The sequence below is a fragment of the Nelumbo lutea genome, chromosome 2 (assembly GCF_056320005.1).
Source record: "Nelumbo lutea isolate HS-2025 chromosome 2, American lotus-T2T, whole genome shotgun sequence".
NCBI lineage: Eukaryota > Viridiplantae > Streptophyta > Magnoliopsida > Proteales > Nelumbonaceae > Nelumbo > Nelumbo lutea.
This window is the reverse complement of record NC_142685.1, coordinates 57,236,860-57,260,706: the sequence shown is the minus strand read 5'-3', so window position 1 is coordinate 57,260,706 and position 23,847 is coordinate 57,236,860. Positions and strand designations below refer to the sequence as shown.

The 23,847-nt window shown below is 36.9% G+C and overlaps 1 protein-coding gene across 1 annotated transcript; it reads right to left on the bottom strand.

The window, feature by feature from the left end:
- Positions 1–3,602: 3,602 nt before the first annotated feature.
- Positions 3,603–23,145, bottom strand: LOC148870903 (uncharacterized). Its single transcript, XM_088967431.1, has 7 exons — positions 22,418–23,145; positions 21,972–22,252; positions 21,546–21,860; positions 5,674–6,000; positions 5,390–5,602; positions 5,004–5,256; positions 3,603–4,113 (listed from the first exon to the last, which is right to left on the bottom strand). The coding sequence occupies exons 1-6, from the start codon at positions 22,656–22,658 to the stop codon at positions 5,014–5,016; spliced, it is 1,620 nt and encodes a 539-aa protein (XP_088823557.1). The 5' UTR covers positions 22,659–23,145; the 3' UTR covers positions 3,603–4,113; positions 5,004–5,013.
- Positions 23,146–23,847: the final 702 nt, after the last annotated feature.

Here is a 23,847-nt window from a genome sequence, read left to right as displayed (position 1 = left end):
GACGTTTGCATGGAGAGAGGTATCATTCTTTTTTTTTTTTTGTATTTGTGTTTCTTTGCTGGGAGGTAGAAGCTGGCTCTGTGTAGATTTTGATGAAGATCCAACCAGTGGACCTCGAGTAGTGTGATTTAATTGGTAATGTCATCTGATTAATGGAGTCTGAAATTGACCATTGCCGTGTAAATCTAATCTTCCATCAACATTCAGCAACTATAATGGGCAATCATGGTGTTAATGTAATTATTTGTTACAGACATTGAGGCTTTCGAGAGCTCTGGAGGAGGCCCCATTAATGGTTCAAATTTGCTTGGTATTTGAACTAAATAAAGTAAAATCAAAGTTTGTCATTGTTTCACTTTTCTTTTTGTGACTTACAGGGATTCGATAGATTCATTTATTTTTTATTGTAACCAGCGATTAGTCATTCAAGAGGTGCATAAAAGAAGATAAAAAGATGTAGATTTGACTGGTATTTATATAGTACAGTTGCCACAGCTTTTAATATATGCAGTGAGTGAATTATTTTTATGTGGGGGGATATTGATATTTTTTATCTAGACCAAAAAGACAAATCTACCCTCTTTGTATCACTTTTGCCATTATCACAAAAAGGGTATTCTTGTCTTTCCAAAGGAGATATGTCCCATATGTCGAAAGTGGCATTTTACCCTATAAATGAACCATTGAATTGCACTTTTTATTAGGAAATTTTATCCATATTAGTATATGTGCAATATTATTATTATTATTAAAAAAAAAGGTAAAATCCAAAGGGTTGCATTCTTGGTTTTATTCCTAGGTCTAACAAGGGATGTCTATTGGATCGGATCCGGTACAGATTAAGGTTAGACTCAACTTGAACCCGACCCGGCCCAATTAAATGGGAAGGGACCATCAAACATAACTTGACCCGTCAATATATAATGCATCTCAGCATCTATACCCAAACAAGCCCAGAGATCGGGTTTGGCACAAACCGAATTCAACCCAACACCCGATCAAGGCTGACCCGACAATAACCCAATAAGGTTGGGTCAGTGAGGATTTACCACTTAACTTAGACCCACTGGCATCCCTGTCTATCCTTTTATATATTTTAATAGTAGAGCTTTATTATAATTAAAACACCTAAGAAACAACCAGATTAATATGATAAAGTTAACATAGTATCATGGCACAAAAACATGCTTTGGCAATATTCTTTGATTCTTTCCCAAGTAATAACAATAATGGATATATACCTAATCCTACCCCATGTGAATAAGTTTCACATTTCCCATAGTTTTTTTATTAATTTCTTTTAAAGGGTTACACAATGGGGGTAGCCCATCCTTCAACCCATAACCTCTCCAATCCAGGTGCAGGCGGGATTCAATCCCAAGTCTCCACTATGACCAGCAGGAGACCTTACCAATCAGCTGGTTGGCACTTTTGCATTGCACCTGGATTGACGCTCATCTTCAAAATTGATTAGCTGAAAAAGAAAATAACATGAGGATGTAGACATAGTTTTGAAAGCTTATGCTAGTTTGAAACAACACCTGGTGTTGTATTTGTATTCTTGGAATTTATGAACTTCAGTGATAGCCTAGTATTGTCACAAGGATCTATGGGCATGAGAGTTTGATAAAAATTTTAGCCAACTGCCAATCTCATGCAACCCTCCTTTTATATTAAGACGTGGGACCTGCAGTGTAAGACAAACTCGCATTGGCAGAGTCCTATGGTTGTGCTGAAGATTAAACAGTCTAGATGGACCCTTGTACCTAGCAGAGATTACTAGATAAGTAGAAACGCCAATGAGGGAGAGCCCCTCCCTGCCCCATAGCAAATCTCCTACCCCGCCCCCACCCCATCCTCAGTGGCAAGCTAGGGCGGGACAGGGATTCAACCCCCATCCCCAACCTCACCGGAATCCCCAACTTCTCCTCGTCCTGAAGCAATTACCTAAAAAACATCAAACCTAGGGTGTATTTTAATAACGGGGCTATGGGAATTTGAGGGTATTTTAGAAATGGGGTTATGAGATCCTAAGGTTTTAGAAATTTGGGAGAAATGGGATTGTGTAAATCCTGTTGCCCTATATGTTCAACACCTTATACATTCAAGGATATTTTAGAAATTAATATTAAGCTTAGGGGTATTTATCAACAGACTCTGGCCCTACCCTGCTCGGGGTGGATCAGGGCCCTGGTTTTATGGGAAAAATTGTCATTCCTATAGATGAGGTTTTGTTACAAAATCGAGAAAGATGACACAGTAGAATGGTTCTTTGTAGAGTCCAATCTAATTACTGAGATCAAAAGGATTACACCATGAATTGTTGAACTTTCAACCATGTATGGAAAACTAAGAACAGGTTTAAATGTAACAGCATCAATGTGGGTGTTTGGCATCGATGCCTTTTTCTGAGAAAATGTGGCACCACATCAGAGAGAGCAGTGCTTCAAACAACGCTCTCTTGCTTAGTACCATTTTTCCAGAAAAAACATTGCTCCAAACTTCACCTTGGTATCGTTTTCTCATAAAGTTGTGCTTACAACTCAATATGCCCAACACCGCTTTTCTCAAAAAACGATGCAATGTTCCCAACACCGATGCCAAACACCTACAATGTTCTCCTGCTGATGAACTAGCTGTCTCGGCCAACGCACCGTTTACTACAATAACTCGCCGATTAAATTCGAATGGATGGTTAAATTCAGGTTGATCCGTTGGTATGCTTTTCTAACGTTGCTCAACAGTCAATATGTAAATACTAAACTGAAAGGCATGTTTTGATCACTTGACCCAGTAAAAGGGCTGACTCATCATTTATTTTGTTTACTCACTTTACTGTAGAAGTGCTCTCAGAAGCGATTCAAACCTTCAAAGGCCAATTTCATATGTAGAACGGCCCAAACAAGCAATTCAAAGCTCTCAAAGCAACTCTATCGCCCAAAAGTAACAACAAAAAAAGAGAACGTTGTGCCAATTTTGCCAACTTTTTTTTCCGTGTGTGTCTCTTGACTGTTGGAGAGTTGTGCCTTGAGCTCAGAAAAGGAAGAAAATATCAAAACATAATCATTTACTTTACAACCAAGGGACGCAGATCACACCAGGACAAGGCCATAAAGCCTAATGCACCTTGGATCGGATCATGTGTGGGTGGGCAGGAATTCGAAAAGGCAAGATCGACACCAGAAACAGACAAGGTAGATAAAGAAGATCCCCCAACCTTTTGATCCATGAAATTCCTTGTAAACCCAATTGTATTCTTCTATCAAACCAACAATTGAAGAGTTCCAAACCAAAGAATAGCCTTCCATGCCTACCTGGGGGATAAGGTGGCCTCTACGATGACCATATTTTAAAGAGGCAAAGGTGATCCTTTCTTCATTATCCCATTGGTCAAAATATGTAACAGCGGCCTTCATCCATTCAAGTTCACTTTTGATCCTGAAAATTCTCTAGGGAGATCTCATGCAACTTTGAGGATTAACCCCCAGAAATCATGCCTTGTTACATTAATGACATATGGGTTTATTAAGAATTTAAGATGACTGAAGATGCGACCAGAGAAAGTGGACGGTATTCTGTCAGGATTGGCAAGGAGATGACCGTTTTACTTCCAATTAGATTACTCCAAATTTATTTCCACAATATTGTTTCACAGTGACAATCTGACAACCCCTCATAAACAAGAAAACAGGACCTTGGCTGTCCTTTAATTGCACAAGACACCTGAGAAGAAAACGCTCGTCTTCAGTCCTCACAACCTTTACAGGGGAAGGACCTTGTGGAAACAAACACAAGAATCAGCAATGGTATCCCCACCAATTCAGTAGGGAAGTTAGATTACTCTTGAAGTCTAAAACGTACAACAGGTGATGATTTCCCAGGAAAAAAATCAACTATATTTTAGCTTGGTGGTGCTGGATGTATTCTTTCCTTGCATGTGCTCATTCTGTAAAGCTGGTCTGAAGTTCCACATTTCTATAAATTGGCAAGTTCTTTCCCTTTCAGCACTTCGCAGTTATGGCTCAGAATCTGACATCCATTTTCAACTAGCAGTTTTTCCTTCAAACATCCAATAAGGAAGATGCCAAGCAATACACCTCAGGCTCCTCTTTTCTGATTAAAATGCAGCAGTTAAGTGATAAAGCAAACCACATAGATTACAAGGTAGGGAAAGGTAATATTTAGTTACACTTTCAAAAAGAAATGAAATATAATCCAACACACCAGCAGTTCAATATTTATATACTTTCATGGGTTGGGTCTCTGCATGTATCCAAGGCTGAACCAATTTTTGCCTATACCTTAAATTGTGCCCTGTACACTTTACACTGTGATATATGAAAGGGTTATATACAATTATAAATGCAAAAGAGAAAAGGAAAAGCTAACCAAGTGGATTAGCCATGCTTCCCTTTTTCCTAGGCAACTAAAATATGGAAAGACAAGAAACCTACCAAAATGGTTTTTCTTCCCACAAAAACACCTAAGAACCAACTACTCTTCAGGCAAAACAAATAAGTTGGATGCATTGCAGCACCATACATGCCATTCTCAAGTACATGCAAAGATCCCTCTTATTGTGCTTTATCCCTATTCATCCTAATCAAGAAGCACCTTAACAATGAAGCCAACTTGAATGAATTGCAATGCAACGAAGGCCACCATAGAGTGATCAGAATGTTCTCAGAACTTTTGTGCTTTTCAGATATCAGAGTTCAGTATCATCAAATACCACCTTAGAGTGCCTTCTAGCATATACCTTTATCTCCTCAATCTTTTTTATGCCAGTAAATTTCAAGCCTATTTTGCCGATGATTATATTGTTTACATATGAAACTAAAACAGAGGTCAAATTGAACGCCAAAGAAAAAGCCAAAGGAAAGAAAGAGCATGAAAAAAGAAATTAACAGTTAGTACGCAGTTCTATAACTTAAAGCTATTTAGCTGCTTGTTTAGGTCATCTTGGGGTTTGCAAAAACAGAATGCAAGATAAGAATACTCACCTAGATTTTGTCATTCCCTTTGATGCTTATCATTTCCCTTGAGATTTTTCAACTGCTTCAGGATGTACTGGATGACCTCCTTCAAACTAGCTCTCCTCTCTTCTTTATAGTTCCAAAGTTCACAAACTGCATACCTCCCACTTGGGTTGCATTCATTTATCTCCAACAATGCTGTAACCACAGCTTCACATACTGCTTCACCCCACTCATCCCTCAGCTCTGTAAGTTTCTTGTCACTAAGATCTATTATTTCCTGCATGCTCAGAAGTTACCCTCAACAGATACAGGATATTATAAACAAATACATCCAAAATTCATAAATATCCATTTTCTCAAATTTGAATGGTGATGGCATAACTTAACAAGTTTTCAAACTGGATACCTACTTGAAGTTTTCCATTTACGCTGATTTTTCTAAATGGATGCCATTCTGAATCTCTAATATTTTCCTGCCACAATGAGCATAGCTCAGAAAATTTGATCTCCCAGCCTCCAGATGGAAGTTTCTGCAGGCACACATCTCGAAATGGTTTTTCATTGAGCTCCCCTAGTCGTTTGATCCCAATTACAGAATGACCATTAATGAAGTTTTGCAGACCCTGTATATCAAGGTAAGTAAGCTGCATGCCCTAAAAGATTTCTTTGGTTGGATAAGACAAGAGATGCTTACATTAATCAATTCTTTACGTGCTTCCTGAAGCTCCTGGTTGCTTTTGTGCTCTCTGACAATAAGAGTTCGATTCAGGATTTCCAGATGCTCCATTTCATCTGCTTTCTCTTGCAATTGTTTCCTTTGGGACCCCACCTCCTTTTGAAGTCGACGAATTTCATTACCTTCTGACTCGATCTTCTTTTGAAGTTCACAAATTCCATCTGCTTTCTCTTGCAGTTGCTTACTCAGGGACTCTATCTTCTTCTGAAACTCACAAATTTCATTACCTTCTTCATATTTCAATCTTGACACTTTTCCCTCCATTTGGTTTAACTTCCTTTTCAACTGCATTTCAGTTGCATTCCAGATGTTGAGATTATTATTTCATAATTGTAATAAAATATAATAGTAACATAATTAGCTATGAACCCCAACTTTGGTTAACGGGTTCTTATTACAAATTTGAGAAATATGCCTTAAATTGAGAAAGAATTAGCCCTCAGTCATTAAGCAATTAAAAGCTTCATACATAATAGAGTTCCTACAATCCAGTAAAAAGCATGACTTGACATAAGGGCATCAATACTTAAATTAGGTTGGACACAGAACTCTGGAAGGATTCAAATGTTACCATGTTAAGTAGATAGTATGTCACAATAAAAGAAACAATTTTATTAAATAAAACGTACATAGTATGTCATATTAAAAAGATACTATAGTACTTATATAATAGATATAAGCACACATTTATATACCCCTCCATTGAGAGAAGGCTTTGTTTCTAACTTTCTATCATTCAATAAATTCCTTGTTTCTGTCTTTTGTTACCCCCATGAACACCATATTACCAAATAGCCTAGTATCAGTTCATGTGTTTACTTCGTTTCTACTGCTCCAATTAGGGTCCGTTTGGTTCGTGGGAATAGGGGTCTGGAATCAGAATCAGAATGATCCATTCTGATTCCAACCATTTGGTTGAGAGGAATTGAAATCCCATTCCCATTCCTGGTGGAATAGCATTCATCCAAGGGAATGGCCATTCCCTCCCCCTCCCTTGGGAATGAGAATCCTTTCCAGCTTATTTCAATTCCAATTTCAATTCTCATCTCAACCAAACAGGCAGGAGGAATAGACCAATCCGATTCCGATTCTAATTCCAACCTCGAACCAAACAGATCCTTTTGTTTCCCATGTTAACATTAATAACTTAAATTTCATATCCCCATTTAAATTTTTATTGATTATCCCCATTTGATTCTTATATGTATAATAAGAAACGTATCTTCTATTTGCATATGTCCTACCAATTAGGGTACAGGAGAACCTTGGTGAGAATGAATTTAAAGGACTAAGATAGAAAACTATGTGAAAAGTATAACCTGCTTCTTATAATTTCGCATGCTGTAAGTCTAATAAAGAATAGAAGGCAGCAGAAGCAATGCAGTAATGATTCTACAAAATTTCAAGACACAAGAAGGTTGTCCATTGAGGGTGAATCAAATTGATATATTGCTTATTCATGAGTAAATGTTTTGGAGAATGGTCAAGACTAACAAATAAAACTTGGAATGCTAACAATGGGGAATGAGAAGCTTTGCCTAGTTACAAGTCTATATGAGAAGTGAGTGCGTATACAAGACATATAAGTGATCACAAGTACATGTCAAGAAGGGACTCAAAAGTAATCACTAATTGGCTTTCTTGGATTGACAATGTGCAGCCAATTTTATGGTTATCCACCATATACATGCAAGAAGACATCTTAGTAATTGACTAAATGAAACAATAATCCTATTTGTTACTGATATCTATACATTTTAGGGGTGCAAAGGCAGTTCTAAGTATACAACCCATACTCCATTAACACCATTAGGTGAGGATAAGAATCAAAATGAACATGAAATAATAAAGTTTACAGTTACCAGTCAAAAAAAATGAACATGAAATAGCAACAATGCTATATCCTTAAAACTTTATATATTGCACCCAATAAAAAGTAAACTAATTACATCATTAAACAAATATTAATGATACATATACAGCGAAAGCTTTTTAATAATAATAGGCAATATATGCAATGTAAATTTAATAATGATAGGAGAGCATATCAGGGTATGCTTAGGACTGGAGGCCAGGAGATAACTCAATGTTACCTCTTCAATTACTTTGGTTCAATAATTCATAACATAGGAGAGATTGAGGAGGATGTCACTTATAGAAATAGAGCAGGATGGGCAAAATGGAGGGGTGCATCCGGAGTCTTATGTGGTAGGTGAATACCCTTCGGCCAAAAGGAAAATTCTATAAAACTGTTGTAAGGCCAGGTGTGCTGCATGGGGCAGAGTATTGAGCAGTTAAAGACACAGCATGTCTAAAGAATTAGTGTGAATGCTTAGATATGGATAAGTAGTAAAACTAGAAAGGACAGGGATAGAAATGAAGTCATACAAAGGAATCTAGGAATAGCACCAATGGGTGATAAAATGAGAGAAAGCAGATCAAGATGATTTTAGTTGCATGCATAGAAGGCCATCTACAACACCTATTAGGAAAAGTTATCTGTTACAAGTTGAAGGGGCAAGAGGAGATAGGGATAGACCGAAAAGGACTTGGGTGAAAGCAAGAAGAAATGATTTAAGTGTCCATACCATAATTATGGATATGGCACTGAACAGAACAGAATGGCCAAACAAGATCCATGTAGCCAACCCCATATAGTTGGAATAACGCTTAGAAGATGATGATGATAATGATAATAGCAAAAGCTATTGTGGATTAACTTAAATGAGTTGTAGAATAACTTAAGTTACTTTTATCATGTTTTACCTTATGTGTCTGTGTGTATTTATCTATCCCTAGAAAACCCGGGTTCTTTCAAAGACATGGATTGTTAACTGCAAACCAAAAACAGATTAATGACTCAGGTATCTATGAGCTGGACAGCTGTCCAACACTAATAGTTGCCAAGTATTCACTCACAACAAATTCTATATTTAAAATCTATCCTGGCACCAATATAGAGAATGAGAAATAGGGGGCACTCAATTTTTCAGAAGGGCACAAAACTTGAACTGTTGGACCTAGAAACTTATAAGATCAGAAAAAATCCTAAACAGCATGTTAGACATAGACAGGGAAGCATCAACCAGACAAAAAAAAAAAATCAAAATTTTTGACTTTGTTGACTTTTTGGGGAGATATCTTTAGAACTCTTATTTAGGCATAAAAATTGCCTGAAAATCTCCAAAAATCAATAAAAAATAAGGTGATCAAAGAATGGTGTAGCTAATAGCTATTATTTGTGAAGGAAAAATTAGTAAAATGAAATTACTATTTATACTGAACTTCAAACTTACTATTTAAAGTAATATTTGTAATTACTATTTATGGTAGAATCACATCTTCCTATTTATAGTAAAAGCAGCTGTGATAACAAGAACCACAAGAAGAAAAGCTGAGATTAAGTATATGAAGACCAAACTAAAAAAACTTGTAGAAATCCCAAAATACCAAAAAGACATGAAGTGATTGAAAGAAAACAAACACAACAAATAATGAACTGTAGCAGAAGAATAAATTTTCAAGACACAAAAGGAATTTAGCTAACAGATCTTAAGTTGATTAGTAGATCCAATCACTACTGACTTCATTGTCACCAATAAATTCTTCTTTTCAATCCAATACAATCTTATTGTGGATAATAAGATAGAGAGAAGGGAAAGATAAAAGAGAAGAAAGAACAAGGAAAGTCTTGGGTCTAACAATACAACATGCCTCTCTCTCTCTCTCTCTGTACTGAGAAGTTTTATCTATAATATTAAAATTTTCTAAAAATTACAAGAAAGACCCCTCAATGTGGTTGATATTATATTAAAGTTCCTGAAAATAATTTTTCTACCTAAAATAACACCATTCCTCTTACACCTTAAAAACTTAAAACTTTTATTTGAATAGTCAAATGGTTGAATTGGGGGGGATCAAACTCACCCCCAGTTTTTATCTGTCCACTCCAAGTCTTACAAATTGCTACAAACTTTTTCATGTATCAATTAAGATGGATTAGTTCTACAGCTCCAGAGAACATGATCTTGATAGTGTACTACTCCTGTGTTAATGGCTGTTAAAGCAGGCATTTGGCTGGAAGTAGGATCCATCTAATCCCAAAGTCTTGGGATATGGGGGCATGGCTAAGACTGGTCAAGAAATTCTTACAAATATATGGATACATTGTGCATTTAAGAAGAAATATTTGATTACAATTGTGCCCCAAAGCTATTTTAATACTCACTCCATTATTGGAATATATAAAAACGAAAATCTCAACAAATAAAGAATGCATAAATCAACTTGTACCATGACAATTAAAGAATTTAACATGTATTTCGTATTCGAAGTCCATGTAGCATGGAAGCATGAGGTTAAATAGCATTCCTAATTGGGAATTATACATATGCAAATATCAACTTCTAATTGCAATATTATTTCGTAGTAATTAGTATCTATGTTGGTTACATGTCTCATTAAGTTGATACATATTCCATTCATTTTCTTTTGATAATAATATCAAAAAAACCAAAAAAAATGGAGTTTATACTGACTTAATTAGACATGTAACCATCATCGTCATCATCTAAGCCTTGTCTTGACTATTATAGGGTTGACTACATGAATCCTACTTCACCGTTCCATTCTGTTAAGTGCCAAATCCTTTGTTAAATTATGAGCCCTTAAATCATTTCTTACTACCTCAACCCATGTCCTTTTTTGTCTACTCCTAGCTCTTCCAGCCTCTTCCACATGCAACAGATCACTTCCTATGGTGTTCTAGATGATCTTCTATGCACGTGATCAAAACATCTTAGTCTACTCTCCCTCATTTTATAACCTATTGAAGCTGCTCCTAGGTTCCTTAGAATGAGTTCATTTATGACCATGTCCTAGTTTTTCACCTCATCCATCTCCACATTTGCATTTCTTCCATAGTCATTTTTGGGATTTGAATAAATGGACAAAGATTTCATGGATCCAGCATATAAAGTTATAAACCACATTCATGTAGTGTCATAAAGACTTAATGGATGCAGAATATAGAGTTATAACCTGGCATGGTACTTTCAGTATAGGGTCCAAGTACCATAGCTCCTTGTAAATGGTTGTAGGACCCTATTGCTTCCCTCCTTGGTTATTTGAGACTCCAACCAAAGTCTAGGGCAAAGTAGTGAAATATATATTTTTTTTAAGGTCGATAAAGAAGAAAATATACATTATCTTCCCTTCCATTTCTGTTCTTCTATTTACTTTCTTTCATATTAATATGCAAAGCCCCTAATAAAATCTGCAACTTGTAGGGATAGGGCAGATTGGGAAACCAATACTGCATAACATATATATTGATTTAAAGCAAAATTACTCTTGAAACTATGTTTAATGTTCTCAATGAAACCCTTCTAGCACAATTGTTTTGATTTGCACCAAGGATATCTTCCCTACCACAAAGCCAATCGTCCCACAAATTTCATACGAATTGACGAAGTTAATCATAAGCTCTTCCCGTTACCATTGACTTCCATTATAAAATGACAAGTTCCTGAATGGGCAACCTTCATAGTCAAGGTTTTCCACCATGATTCACTGCCCAATAATTTCCTACTATAGCTTTGTTTTAAATAGGAAAAGAGGTTTCTGCATACTTGATTAAGGACATCTAATATCCTTTGCAGAAGACCAGGTTGCCATCCATCCATCTATTCTACTTTTTGAGTTTTGAGTCATGAAGATCACAGGAACTAATCTATGGTATTTAGAGAATATGTCAAGAAACCACGTGTTTGCAATTCATCCATTCATTTTACTTTTGACTCGTATCATAAAATTCCTTGGGTAGATCTCAGTCTCACTGAATGGTAAGACATAAGGCCCTTCCAATGAGTCCATTTCTCCAAATACTTCCAAGTGGTCATGGGCCTGATATGTTACTGTAATCTTACTTGTCAAATTTGGCTAAAGCTGCTTGCTCTAACTGGGAAATAAAAGGTTCAAGAGTGAAATTGGCTAGAATATGCATTCTTAGAGTTCATAATTGTCAAGGTGACACACAGGTAAACAAGGAACCCTTGGAGGGTCGCCTCACCTAATTGACTACATATTTTTGTAAGGCACACATAATATTTTTATACTTTATTTTATAATATAATAATATTACAATAGATTATTTTATGATATAATAATATTACAATAGATAGTATTGAATTAAACTATTCATTTTGTGGGTTTAAAATATTTTCTTATTTGTTTGGGTTCAACTGACATGTTGGTGACGTAGTCTTAGAACTTCTTATATGTTCTGATATGAGGTTTATACTTTTTCTTCCCATAAAATGTTGATTCTCTATGTTTTGATATGATTATGGTAATTATTCATTAAAGTGCACTACTGATTGCTATGAGATCTAGGGAACTACCATATGATTTTTGTTTTTTTATCATAAAAACTCATCGTCTAGAAGGCGCCTGGGTGACAAGGTGTCACCCTGTTGCCTAGCTTCATCTTGGTGCCTTGTAAACCATGTTAGAGTTTTCCTTCGGTGTAATAATGCTCCTTAGATAAGTAGCTCAGATGGTAATCACAATGTTGCAGACCAAGTATGGACATATTTATGTATGTTAACAAATTAAAGTTTCTCTTGCTTATAATTTAGGGTTATTCTACCTGCCTACCACCTCCCTCACAAATAACCACTCTCAACTATCACATTTCACTTGCCATCTATGCCTTTCCTAGTGAAAAACCACAAAGACTAGTTATCTATAGTATTCTTGTTGCAAATATAATGCATAAATCATGCCCCCATGGTTGTCAAGTTGTCACCTAGGCACCGTTGGCTGGGTGCATCACCTAAATACCTTGACTTAAAGCAATAAAGTGCTAGGCGATAAGATGCCATCCTAGGCAACAAAAATAACATTATTACAATATCATTCATAGCACTACATTTTACCAGTGTTTTAAAAGGCGTGGGAGGCATACGCTTGGAGGAACGCCTCCAGGCAAGGCACACCCAAAATGCCCTGAGGCATTTGCCAGAGGCGCTGACACCTCTGAGGTGTATGCCTCAAGTGCAAAAGCCGTACGCCTCATGCACACATCATATAAAAAGATTGAAAAAGAAAAAGAAAAAAGGAAATAAAGGAAAGGAAAATAAAAGAAAGGAAAGGGAAGGGAAAGAAAAAGAAAGAAAGAGAAGGAAAAAAAAAAAGAGAGAAAAGGGAAGGGAAGGGAAGAAAAGATAAGGGGAAAGAAAGTGGTATGCCCTCGGCCCCATCAGCTAAGGGGCTTCGCCCCCAAAACCCCCCACCCCTGCCCCCTTTCAACTAGTGCTATGCATCTTTATTCTTCTTAATATAAAAGATTTTTATTAAAAATAAAGAAAAAATGAGATACCTCCTTCCTCTTCTTCCCCCTTCATCCTCCCCTTCCCCTTCTTCTCCCTCCCCTTCTTCCTTCTAACCCCCTCCTCTTGAGGAGGCTTACGCCTCCTTGTGTTCGGGTCCTTCAAGAGGCTTACGCCTCTTACGTTCTGAACTACACCTCATGCCTCTAGGTATTGGAACACCTCGTGTCAAGCCTCCACGTTTTAAAACATTAATTTTACTAATATGTGTTAATTTTCTATTATATCCTATATGTATCATTTATACTTTGTTTTAAAGTTTTATTATTGAAAACTAAAAGATCGAAGGCTTTTGAGAAGAGAAAAATAAAGAAAAAATTAAAAGTATAAAGAGATTTCTTTTTTTCTTATTCTTTATCTCTCCCACATTAAACAAAAAAGGTAGCTCCACCACTTGTTCTTTCTCTTTTACTTTCTATCTTAAATTTTTACCATATAAAATTATAGCCTTCTTTAATTGCTAATTGATATGAAATTGCTCTATTAAACACTTATTATATTAGTATTATTTTTGAGAATATTGAAATTAATATATTTAAAATACTTTTATCTTTTAGATATGATGATTTGCCATGTTTTGGGAGGAAATTTAATGTTCTTAATAAAGACAATTGCTATTCTTTCAATTAAAATGCATGCTGAATGGTATATAACATGACGGACCTCGCAATAATTTAGTTCTTTATTTTATAAAATTCTTATCACATAGGCACCCTAATAACACCCAAAATTGCCTTGACAACTATTTTTTTTGGCAAGTATCACCTTAACAACCATGAATGCGCTAAAACTAGACAACCTGATGAAAATTTTAAATTTGGCACCCTACCCTTGATGTGGTTTTTAACCCATGCACATTTGATGTTTCATCTAGTTAATTTCAAGAGAGTGAAAATGGGTCCACATAGATACACATTCAATGGAAACAATAAGAAATCAGCCCCATAAATGACACTTATCAAGATGATAAAGTAGAGTGGCATTGGTTGAGCTTTCTAATTGCACAAGATACTTTTAAACCCTGCAATTTATGAGTGAGTCTCAAAGTCTTCTATCTTGTTGTATCGGTTTAATTTCGGAACAAATTTTCTCTTGAAAATTGAAATTTTGGTATTTCTACATCTTCCAGCATTGATAACTCCATTACTGCACAAGATACCTTTCAACCCTACAATTAACAAGCAAGACTCAACCTTGTATCTTGTTGTATCAGTTTGGTTTTGGAACAAATGTTCTCTTGAAAATTGAAATTTTGGTATTTCTACATCTTCCAGCATTGATAATTCTCTTACTGTCAAATCTATTCCAAGCTATGAATCTTATCATCCTAAAGTTTCCTGGACGAAACTAAGGTTATTGAACTTTTTTTGAACAGGTAAGGTAAAAATTGAATTAATCAAAACAAAGGTAACCAAGTATGTCCATTCACTGTACAAATGACCACCCTTAAGAACCCTCAAAAAAAAATCAACTTTCAAAATAGTTGAAGATAAAACATCCTCTTTAAAAAGAATATTCATGTTTAACCAGCCCCTAAAATCCTCGACAATTAGGTTAATTATCTTTTCTCCTTGGAAGTGCATCTGTTCAAAAATCCTCCTGTTCCAAATTCCAACCATGATTTGCCTGTTCTGTTTCATCACCCTGGAATTATTGGATATTGAAATAATGCTATAACATTTGTTATGAAAGCTCTAGTTCTCCTAAAAGTAATTTTTTTTCCTTTTCAATAATTAGGTAATTTTACTAATTTGTGAAATAGGGAATTTTTTATAAGGCAATTATGAAATAGGAAAAGAGAAACTTACCCATCATTGTCCAATATAAAGATATACAGTATAGCCCCAAAAAATATACAACCACCCTGATTAAGACTTCTACTATAACTGACAATTTATCCTTAATTTCTACTGTTCAGCTATACATATGAGCAGGTGATAAGAAGATGCTTTTAATGGATGGCCATGCAATTCAGGTCCTCAGGTTTGGAAGAAATGTCAAGAATTGGGAAGTGGACTTGTCGGATTTTTGGCATTTTTTTAAGAATAAAGAGAATTTTGTTAAAATAAAAAAGGTGTACAGAATACGGTGATAAGGTATCACCATATGTATGATAGCAGCCCCAAATAAACCTCTCTCTTGAAGGAAGGATAAACGGGAGAAGAGATCTGACCCTACTGGCCATCTCTATTCTCTACATGGTCTTTTGTTTGTGCTTTCTTCTTGACAGATAAAAGACTTTCCTCCTGTACTCCTACATATGGACTCCTGAACATCCAACCAAGATTTGTATGGCTACTTATCTTGATATATGGGCATCTCAGTGTATGATGCTCCTGCCAATGCGGGGTCTGGGGAGGGATAGATGCACACTGCTTATCTTGCTAACTTACAATATGTCATCTGATTTTAAGAATAAACATCTCAAATATGTGTGATCTGTGCAATGAAAACAAAGAACCAGTCCCTTGTGTTCCAATGCATTGCTTCTCACTTCTCTGTAATGATCTGATGTTAATAAAGTCACACCATGGGGTATTACTAAATTGATTTTGCACTTTCCATTTGATCTTTCTGAATTAAGCATAGAATTCTTCAGAATCTGTTCTCTTTTCCTTTGATCTGGTTTACTGGAGAGAATTGCTTCTCATCTTTCAGTATCAAAGCTAGAGTAAGCTAAGGATGAGAATTTAAAAAAGAATACTAACATTTTTCTATTAACGACCTTCCATTTTTATGGTAGTGAGGTTTGGCACTTTCAGGCATCAATTATGGAACATTAAATAAAATCCCATTTTTCCATGTAGTGTATTTACTATTTATAGCTGATTTCTCATATATGTTGACTAACTTGTATATTTTGCATAGGTGGTTTTCCTTTTCAGTCCTAGTGAAAGGAATACATACGTAATTTATACTTCTACCATCTACCAAAAAAAACAAAAAAAAAACAAAGGATCCACCTATCATGAAAGGATCTATATTGGTCATTGTTTAGTGCAATGTTGAAATCTTGGGCAGACCACTGCAAAAATGCAAGACTAAGGCGGTGTTCGGTAAATCTGAAGTCCAAAGTCTGAAAAGCAAAAAAACACCTCTGAAAAAGCTCTGAAAACATTTAGTGGAGAATTTACTTTTCTGATTTTGCAGATATCTGAATACAGTGGAGTTGTTCGGTTATCTAAATGTTGTGGTATCTGAAAAAGTTGTATTTTACAAATTTACCCATCAAATTGTTATTTAAATAATAATAAACCAAAATAATTGAAATATTATAATATTATATATAAAATATTATAAAATAATGTTTATATAAAATATTAATTGAACAATTATTATAATATTTTATAAAACATTATAAAATGATATTAATGATATAAGAGGTTGTCTTCAACCTCTTGACACTTGAAACAAAGGTGCTTAGACATTGATGTTAAGGTTGTCTTTAACCAAGACGACGGATTTGGTTGCTGATCAGGTACTGGTAGGGGTTCTTAGATAAGGTATGCTAAAGTTGGTGGCAGAGAGGTTGAAACAGAGGAGAGAGCCACCGTCTATGATTTTCATTGCTAGTTGCCAGTCACTGATCATCAGAAGCCCATCGCCGTCAGTCTAATAATCTATGATTTTGGTTGCCAGTTGTCAGCCGCTGGCCATCGGAAGCCCATTGTCTTCAATCTAATCTGCATTTTTGGTTGCCAGTTGTCAGTCCGGTCATCGGAAGCCCATCATCTTCAAACCAATCTGTGTTTCTGGTTGCCAGTTGCCAGTCACCAGTAACCAAAAGCTCATCGTTTTCAATCTGGTCTGTGATTTTGGTTGCTAGTTGTCAGTCACCGAAAGCCCATCATCTTCAGTCTAGTAATCTACGATTTTTGCTGCTAGTTGCCGATCATCAATCATCAGAAGCCCATAATCGTCAGTCTAATAATCTATGATTTTGGTTTCCAGTCATCGGAAGCCCATCGTCTTTAATCCAATCTGTTATTTTTGTTGTCAGTTGTCAGTTGCCAGTCACCGGAAGCTCATTGTTTTCAATCTGATTTGCAATTTTGGTTGCTAATCTCTGGTCACCAGTCACAGTTTGTATTCCTCTAATTTTTTTAATGGTTCGAAACGAAGAAGATGAATAGTTGGGTTTTTTATCAAAGGGCATGGGTGGAAAACCATTTTCGTCTGCTGCCTCCGAATGCGCTCAGAGGTAGATCAACGTCTTAACAGTTTGGAGGAAATTTCAGTGTTCGGATGATCAGTTTGGAGGTTCAACCGAACGACCGCAAGCACTAAAAAGCAAAAAATTCTGTGTTTGGAGCTCCATTCAGCGCTACCGAACACCACCTAAGTCTAAGAGTGGCTACTTTGTGCAAAAAAACAACAAAGGCTAGGCCCATATCCAACCCACCCCTATCAAGACCCTGGATGATGGGGACAAACATTGGGGAAAGAATCCATGCTCCCTTATAATCAAAGTCCATTATTGAATCAGCCATGTTCTGTTGATCACCAACTCGTCTGAGTTCTCTGTCCTTAAGCCTTGTCCCAACTATATGGGGTTGGCTACATGAATCCTGTTTTTCCATTCCGTCTGTTTAGTGCCATGTCCATTGTTAAATTATCAGCACTTAAATTGTTTCTTGCTACTTCAACCATGTCCTTTTTGGTCTACCCCTAGCGCTTCTATCCCCTTCAACTTGCAACAGATTGCTTCTTCTTACAGTTGTTGTATGTCCTTAAACCCTTGGTTGTTCCATTACCTTCATACAGGCCCAACAAGTTGCATAAAGAATCTTTATATAAGGTTCACTCTCTTCTGTAATTCTTTCTTTTCTTTTTTCAGTTTTTATTATCAGCAACAGAGATTTTTATTAAAAATCGAAGAAGGTATTTCCTGTGGTGATAGGCTTACAAGACATCTAACCCAACAGCCAGACAATAGATAAAGCCTAAAAAGGAAGAGGCCCATGTGCACAAATACAACCCCAGATTTGGTAAAGTCATCAGCCAAAGAACTAACTGACCCAAGCAACCAGTTTAATGAGTTAGCCAATCTGGACATCAGGGAATGAACATCTCTGAATCAATTAAATCTATTGTGATCCCTTTTGGAGTCATCCAAAACAGTCATCTGACGGGAAAATCTGATATAATTAGCTTAATGAGATCATATCCCAAAAACAGCAGCCCTAGAAGAAACTAGAAATCAATTCCTCCAATCCTCCTTCAGAGAATGGATAAACTAACATGTCACTATTTGTTTTCCCACCTCTTGAAAGGTTAAGCAATGAACCAACAACATGCTAAGTCACACACATCACAAGGGGCAATTGAATAAGTAATTCCAAAAAACCATTAACTAGATAAAAACGAATGAAGAGATGGTATACTGATTCCACCCTCTGCCAAAAACAAGTTAAACATAGAGATCATAAAGCAACCGCTTTCTTTGAGTCATTGCAAACATAAAGGAAGATCATTAACCAACATATTCTTTTCTGAATTCTAGCAAGTGGTGAGTGTTAACCTTCTTATTAACTGAAGAAAAGTGATATTGATACTTACTTCTTAATCTGTTCTAAAACATCTTTCTCATAGAACTTGGTCATATTGAAGCATGGGTACCACCAGCTCCAGGGCTTGGACCTATGTGGTCCATGGGTTGATTGATGCAAGTTCACTTTTTGTTCATACATTAGGCTCAGATTATTCCAAAATGGACTAGTTACTAGGCATATGCCCTAACAGTTTGATCATGTAAAAATCACCTTGAACTCAGCCTGTTAACAGTTAACTAAATTGAGGGACTCCTTGACTGTCATTATATAACAAAATCATTTTTTTATCAGTTATATAATAAAATCATTTTTTTATCAGTTATATAATAAAATCATAGCTGAACTTGAATTACTAGGAACTGTGTGGACAGTCCAGTTTGCAGTTCTGGGAAACAATATACACAGACACCACGAGGAGAGGTGATGACCCCTGCATGCCACTAATGTTTGATTATTAGGTGTCACATATCCTGGGTGATAACCTTGTCCAGTTTATTATCAGCGTCATTCATAATTGAGACCCAATGTTCTACACAACTGGACAATACGCCAGCATGTTTTATGGGTGGACACCAAAGCTCCATGTGTGATGTGATGCAAAGCTTCAATTTTGAAAAATAAAACAAAGCAAGAAACAAAGTGGAATAGAAAAGAAAGTACAGCTGGCATGCTGTGCTGCAAGGCATAAAATTGGTGCTTACCAAGTTCAGCAACAATCTTTGGCTCATGTTAATTAGTTTCATATTCAACAGTGCTCATAGGAGTTTATGAATTGACAGCAAATAGAACTACTTTAGGAATTTGAGAAATGTCTCTTCTCCAAGGTATTTGCAGACAATACAAATTATCAGCATGAGCACAATACACAATACAATTACATGTAAGTTGGAGAAAAATGATTTTCTTTTTCTTTACTTTAAGAAGGTAAGGCATTGTATTGTTTGTAATACATATCAAAATAACTATAAAGAGCCAAATACAAAGAGATTCCATACATTACCCCTTGAAAACAGCCGAAAAAATCTATATGACAAAAACAACTGATTGAACTCTCCAATACAAATCCTGCTAACCAAAAGCCGGTCCTTGGTTAAGCCAAAAGAGAGTTTGATTTTATCTTCTGCTGGGTTCTTTCTCTGCTCAAAGATCCATCCATTTCTCTCAAACCAAGTGGCCCAAATAACAGCTGCTGGTACCACAGCCCATATTGCCTTGCCTACATCGTCCATATCCTTCACATGCCAACCCCTCAACAGGTCAAGAACAGAAGAAGGACGGTATCCTGACTGCTGAATAGCCTTCATAAAGTGAGACCAAACCCTGGTGGTATAATCACAATGAATAAACAAATGACAGGCTAATTCTTGCTCCTTTTCACGTAAAAGACATAAGGAATTGTCCACTGCTATACCCATTTTCAGCATATTAATCTTGGTGAGGCACTTATCCAGCACCACCAGCCAGATGAAGAATTTCACTTTTGAGGGAGCCACTGTACTCCAGATTTCTTTGTGAGGGAAATCACGGGTTCCACCTTTGACCAAACTTTTGTACAATGACGTAACTGAAAAGACAGCAAAGCTATGCCACTTCCACTCCCTCAAATCCAGCCCATGAGGGTTGGCATTCTGGGCCTAAACCAGAGAAAGCAGCCCAGAAATCTGTTTCAGTTCTCAATCATTAAAATTCCTCCTAAATGCAGGTGCCCAAACAGGACAATCACCTGCTATAGTGTAAGATTCAGCTACAGTTGCCTCCTTGTTACTAGCAAGCAACCTGGTACAGGTCCGGGAATAGAACTCCCAGTGGTGAGTCATTACACCAAGGATCCTTCCAAAACGTTTTATACTTTGCTAACCTCTCCACTTATCTAAAGAGCCCATGGTAAACCTGAATGGTTGTATAGTGGGTCCACAGTGCTACTATCTCCACCAAAGAAGTAGACACCCAACTCCATATCAGCAAAGAGAACTCACAACAAAGCACCAGTGCAGCCAAACTTGGGTATGAGCATTTGCTTGGTTACAACATTTACTGGAAGAGGCCATGGGATCTAAATATAACATTTTAGTCTATGACCGCAGCCACCGCAAGTTCAGAAGGTATCTTGTGAAGTTCTGATCATGGAAATAGCACATTGAATGGTGGCAATAGTTTTTCAGATGTTACCAATTCAACAGCAAACATCAGAAAGCAACCATAACAATCCTATACTAGCAACAATGGAATCAATCTCCTTGAGATCACTTTGCAGTAGCAGAACCAAAAAGATGTGGATGAAGAAGATAGATCCTATAAAAGATATAACCAAATACTGGATAAAATGGTGAGGGTGCAGAAGCTCCCTTTGCAGAGCATATAAGGTTACTGTTTAATAAGAAATAGAAATAAACACTAAAAATTTAGAGGAGATAACATTTGAACTCTCATAAATAGTATGCATTTTCTTTCCATATGTCTTGTCCGTTCTCTCTCTTTGACATGTAATGGTACTGGTAATCAGGGTGTTGTAATTGCAACATAGTGTCTAAGTATTGTAATCTCTTTTGGTGTTAATTTATCTTAATTTGTAGAAATTCCAATGCAACCAATAATCCTCAGGATACGCTGACTAGAAAATTTACAACTCCGTTGACATTGCCCCTCTTTACTAGCATAACACTATTTATTGAGCATATAAAACAGAACTGAACTGGATCAATGTCTTCTACTTACCTGACATTGAAATGGCAGCAGATCTAAAATAACTTTTGACAACTTAATTGGTCTAAATACAAGTACTGTGTACAAGTTGGAATACTCTCTTTTTTTTCAACAAATAATAGAAATAAGTTAGATTTAACAAAACACCACACATGCAAGCACTTATACTAGTTGATTGACCTACCTGAGTGGGTTCTTGAGCAATACCATTGGCTTGCCCAGGTTCTGTTTCTTCAGCCTCGTATGATAATTGGCTAAAATTCTCGTCCTGGCATTGATTATATACTGGAGGGCTATTAACAGAAGGAATTTCATTCAATTGGCACCCCACACCCTCTCGGTTGGTGGGGTTTTCATCAACTGGGTTATTAGAATCATCATCTTCGTCGTCGTCGTCGTCATCGTCCCATTCCTCCTCCATGAACGGCGCCCCATACTGCTCGCATACTTTTGGGCCACGTCCACTCTTCTTGTAAACCTTACAGATAGCATAAGATTCCTGCAACCAAAAAGAGAAGAACAATCGGAGTTTGGAAAGGTAAAAGAAGCAAAATAAGAGCTCCCAACCAGAACAAAAGTGTAAACTTAGGGTGATGTAAAAAGTAAAAACCTCAGAGTACGCCTGGCATTTCCTGAGCTCCTCATCGTCCATGGTATATTCGTGCATCACCCAGTCGGTTCGTTGGCCGGTCGGAGCCCGACCCTTGTGGAAAACCAGGATCTTTTTCATGCCTACAGTCCGGGAGTTCCAAATAATGTTGCGCACCTTCCCTGTTACTTTCCAGTAACCATTCACAGTCGCCCGATTGGATCTCGGACCGTTCAGGTACTTTTTGTCTCTACGGCTGAAGAAGTACCACTGTCTATCCCTACTCTTCAACATGGATTGCCCTACATTTTCCAGCAACCACCCATCCATTCATTCAATTGAACAGAAGAAACCCAAAAACTTCAAGGGTTTGCTTTCATCTAAAATGTGAAAATTCAGGGGAAAAAGTTCTGATTTTGAGCAGCTAAGAAGTAAAAGATTAAGTTTTGAGTAAAAGGGGTCGGTACCGGGCAAATCCTCAGGATCCCACTTGTAAAGGTCGGTCTCGGCGATGAGGTTGAGGTTGAGGCAGCGGCGGCGACAGAGTTTCCTCTTGAGATAATAGAGAAGGAGCTCCTCATCGGTGGGGTGGAATCTGAAACCTGGAGGCCAAGAGGACCTTGCCGGCCATCTTCGTCGATCTCCATGGCAACCTCCATGGTTGTCGTCTGCAACACAAGGAGGTGACTCCGACACCGCCGCATCCATCACCCCCACGCAACCTCTGTCTATCTATCTATCTATGTACGAGCCTATCTTGGAGAATCTAACAAATTTCAGATAAACAGAACAAACATAGAAGACAGTGGAAATCAAAAATGATAATTCGTATCCCACACACGCAAGACTAAAGGCGCCACTTGGCTTCATATCCCAACACAGTGAACCACATTTCAACGAGGACCGAGGAGGACCTCCCCAATTCCCAATTTTAGCAGTTTATATTATATACAATACAGTCCACTCCCACAACAATCCTCAGACTTTCATATCAGAGGTTGAATTCCTTCTGAAGGGTCAACCAGATACCAAATCCGAGCGCATATTTTCACTGCTCAGACAATAACTAATCCAACTTTTAAAGCTAAAAATATATAAAAAAGATAAATAGATGGTGTTCGGTTTTATTAAAAAAATGGTGATAGTTCAGCGCCACATTAGTGTTTTCGCGATGAGTTTGAAATATTGTTTAACACGAAGGATATGTTTTAAATCAAATTATGTGTTTGGAGTCGAGGAGGTTTATTGATTAAAATTTTTGGTTCGACTATGATGTGGAAAAGTCATGATATCTGAAACGTTTGACCAATCAATCGGAATGACAAACAGGTAGTGAATCTGGTGTTATTTATCTTGGGTGTGATCGACCAAAACTCTTTCTATATCATTGAAAAAAGTAATGATAAATCCTTTTATTGACATTTAAGTGTCATTAGTCACTACACCAGCAAACGAGAATAAATACGTACTTGTTGAGAGAAGTGTTAAAATGAAGCTTCTCTCAATCATGGGCATACATATAAACCGAAGTCTACTTTTGCATGTCCCTATGCATACGGATTCACATAATGGGGGAAATGATGAAGTGGCGCCTGTGACAATATTTATTCAATAAATGTCTACGATTCCAAACACAATTAAAATCATTTGTTTAGAATTGTTTTTTTGGGAAAAGGGTGTGATAAATTGGCACGTCGTTTTCTCATAAAATGCTTCTTTTTGGGATCGTTCATGTTGCTGCCATATAGGAGTTGACATCAGCGCCCCACAGACATCCCGACCTTGTATTGGGAAATGGGAACATCTCCCGATGATGTCTCATCATCTCCCGTACTTATTATCGGGAGATGTTCTCAATACAAGGTCGGGATGTGCTATGGGGCATTGTGGGGCACTA

Bases quoted from the DNA above. Each gene is read 5' to 3' on its own strand.
- LOC148870903 (XM_088967431.1), bottom strand. From the start codon at position 22,658: ATGGATGCGGCGGTGTCGGAGTCACCTCCTTGTGTTGCAGACGACAAC. The intron at 21,861-21,971 runs GTTTTTACTTTT...TTTTGGTTGCAG, and splicing joins AATGCCAGGCGTACTCTGAG to GAATCTTATGCTATCTGTAA. The intron at 6,001-21,545 runs GTAGGTCAATCA...ACTGAAATGCAG, and splicing joins TTGCTCAAGAACCCACTCAG to TTGAAAAGGAAGTTAAACCA.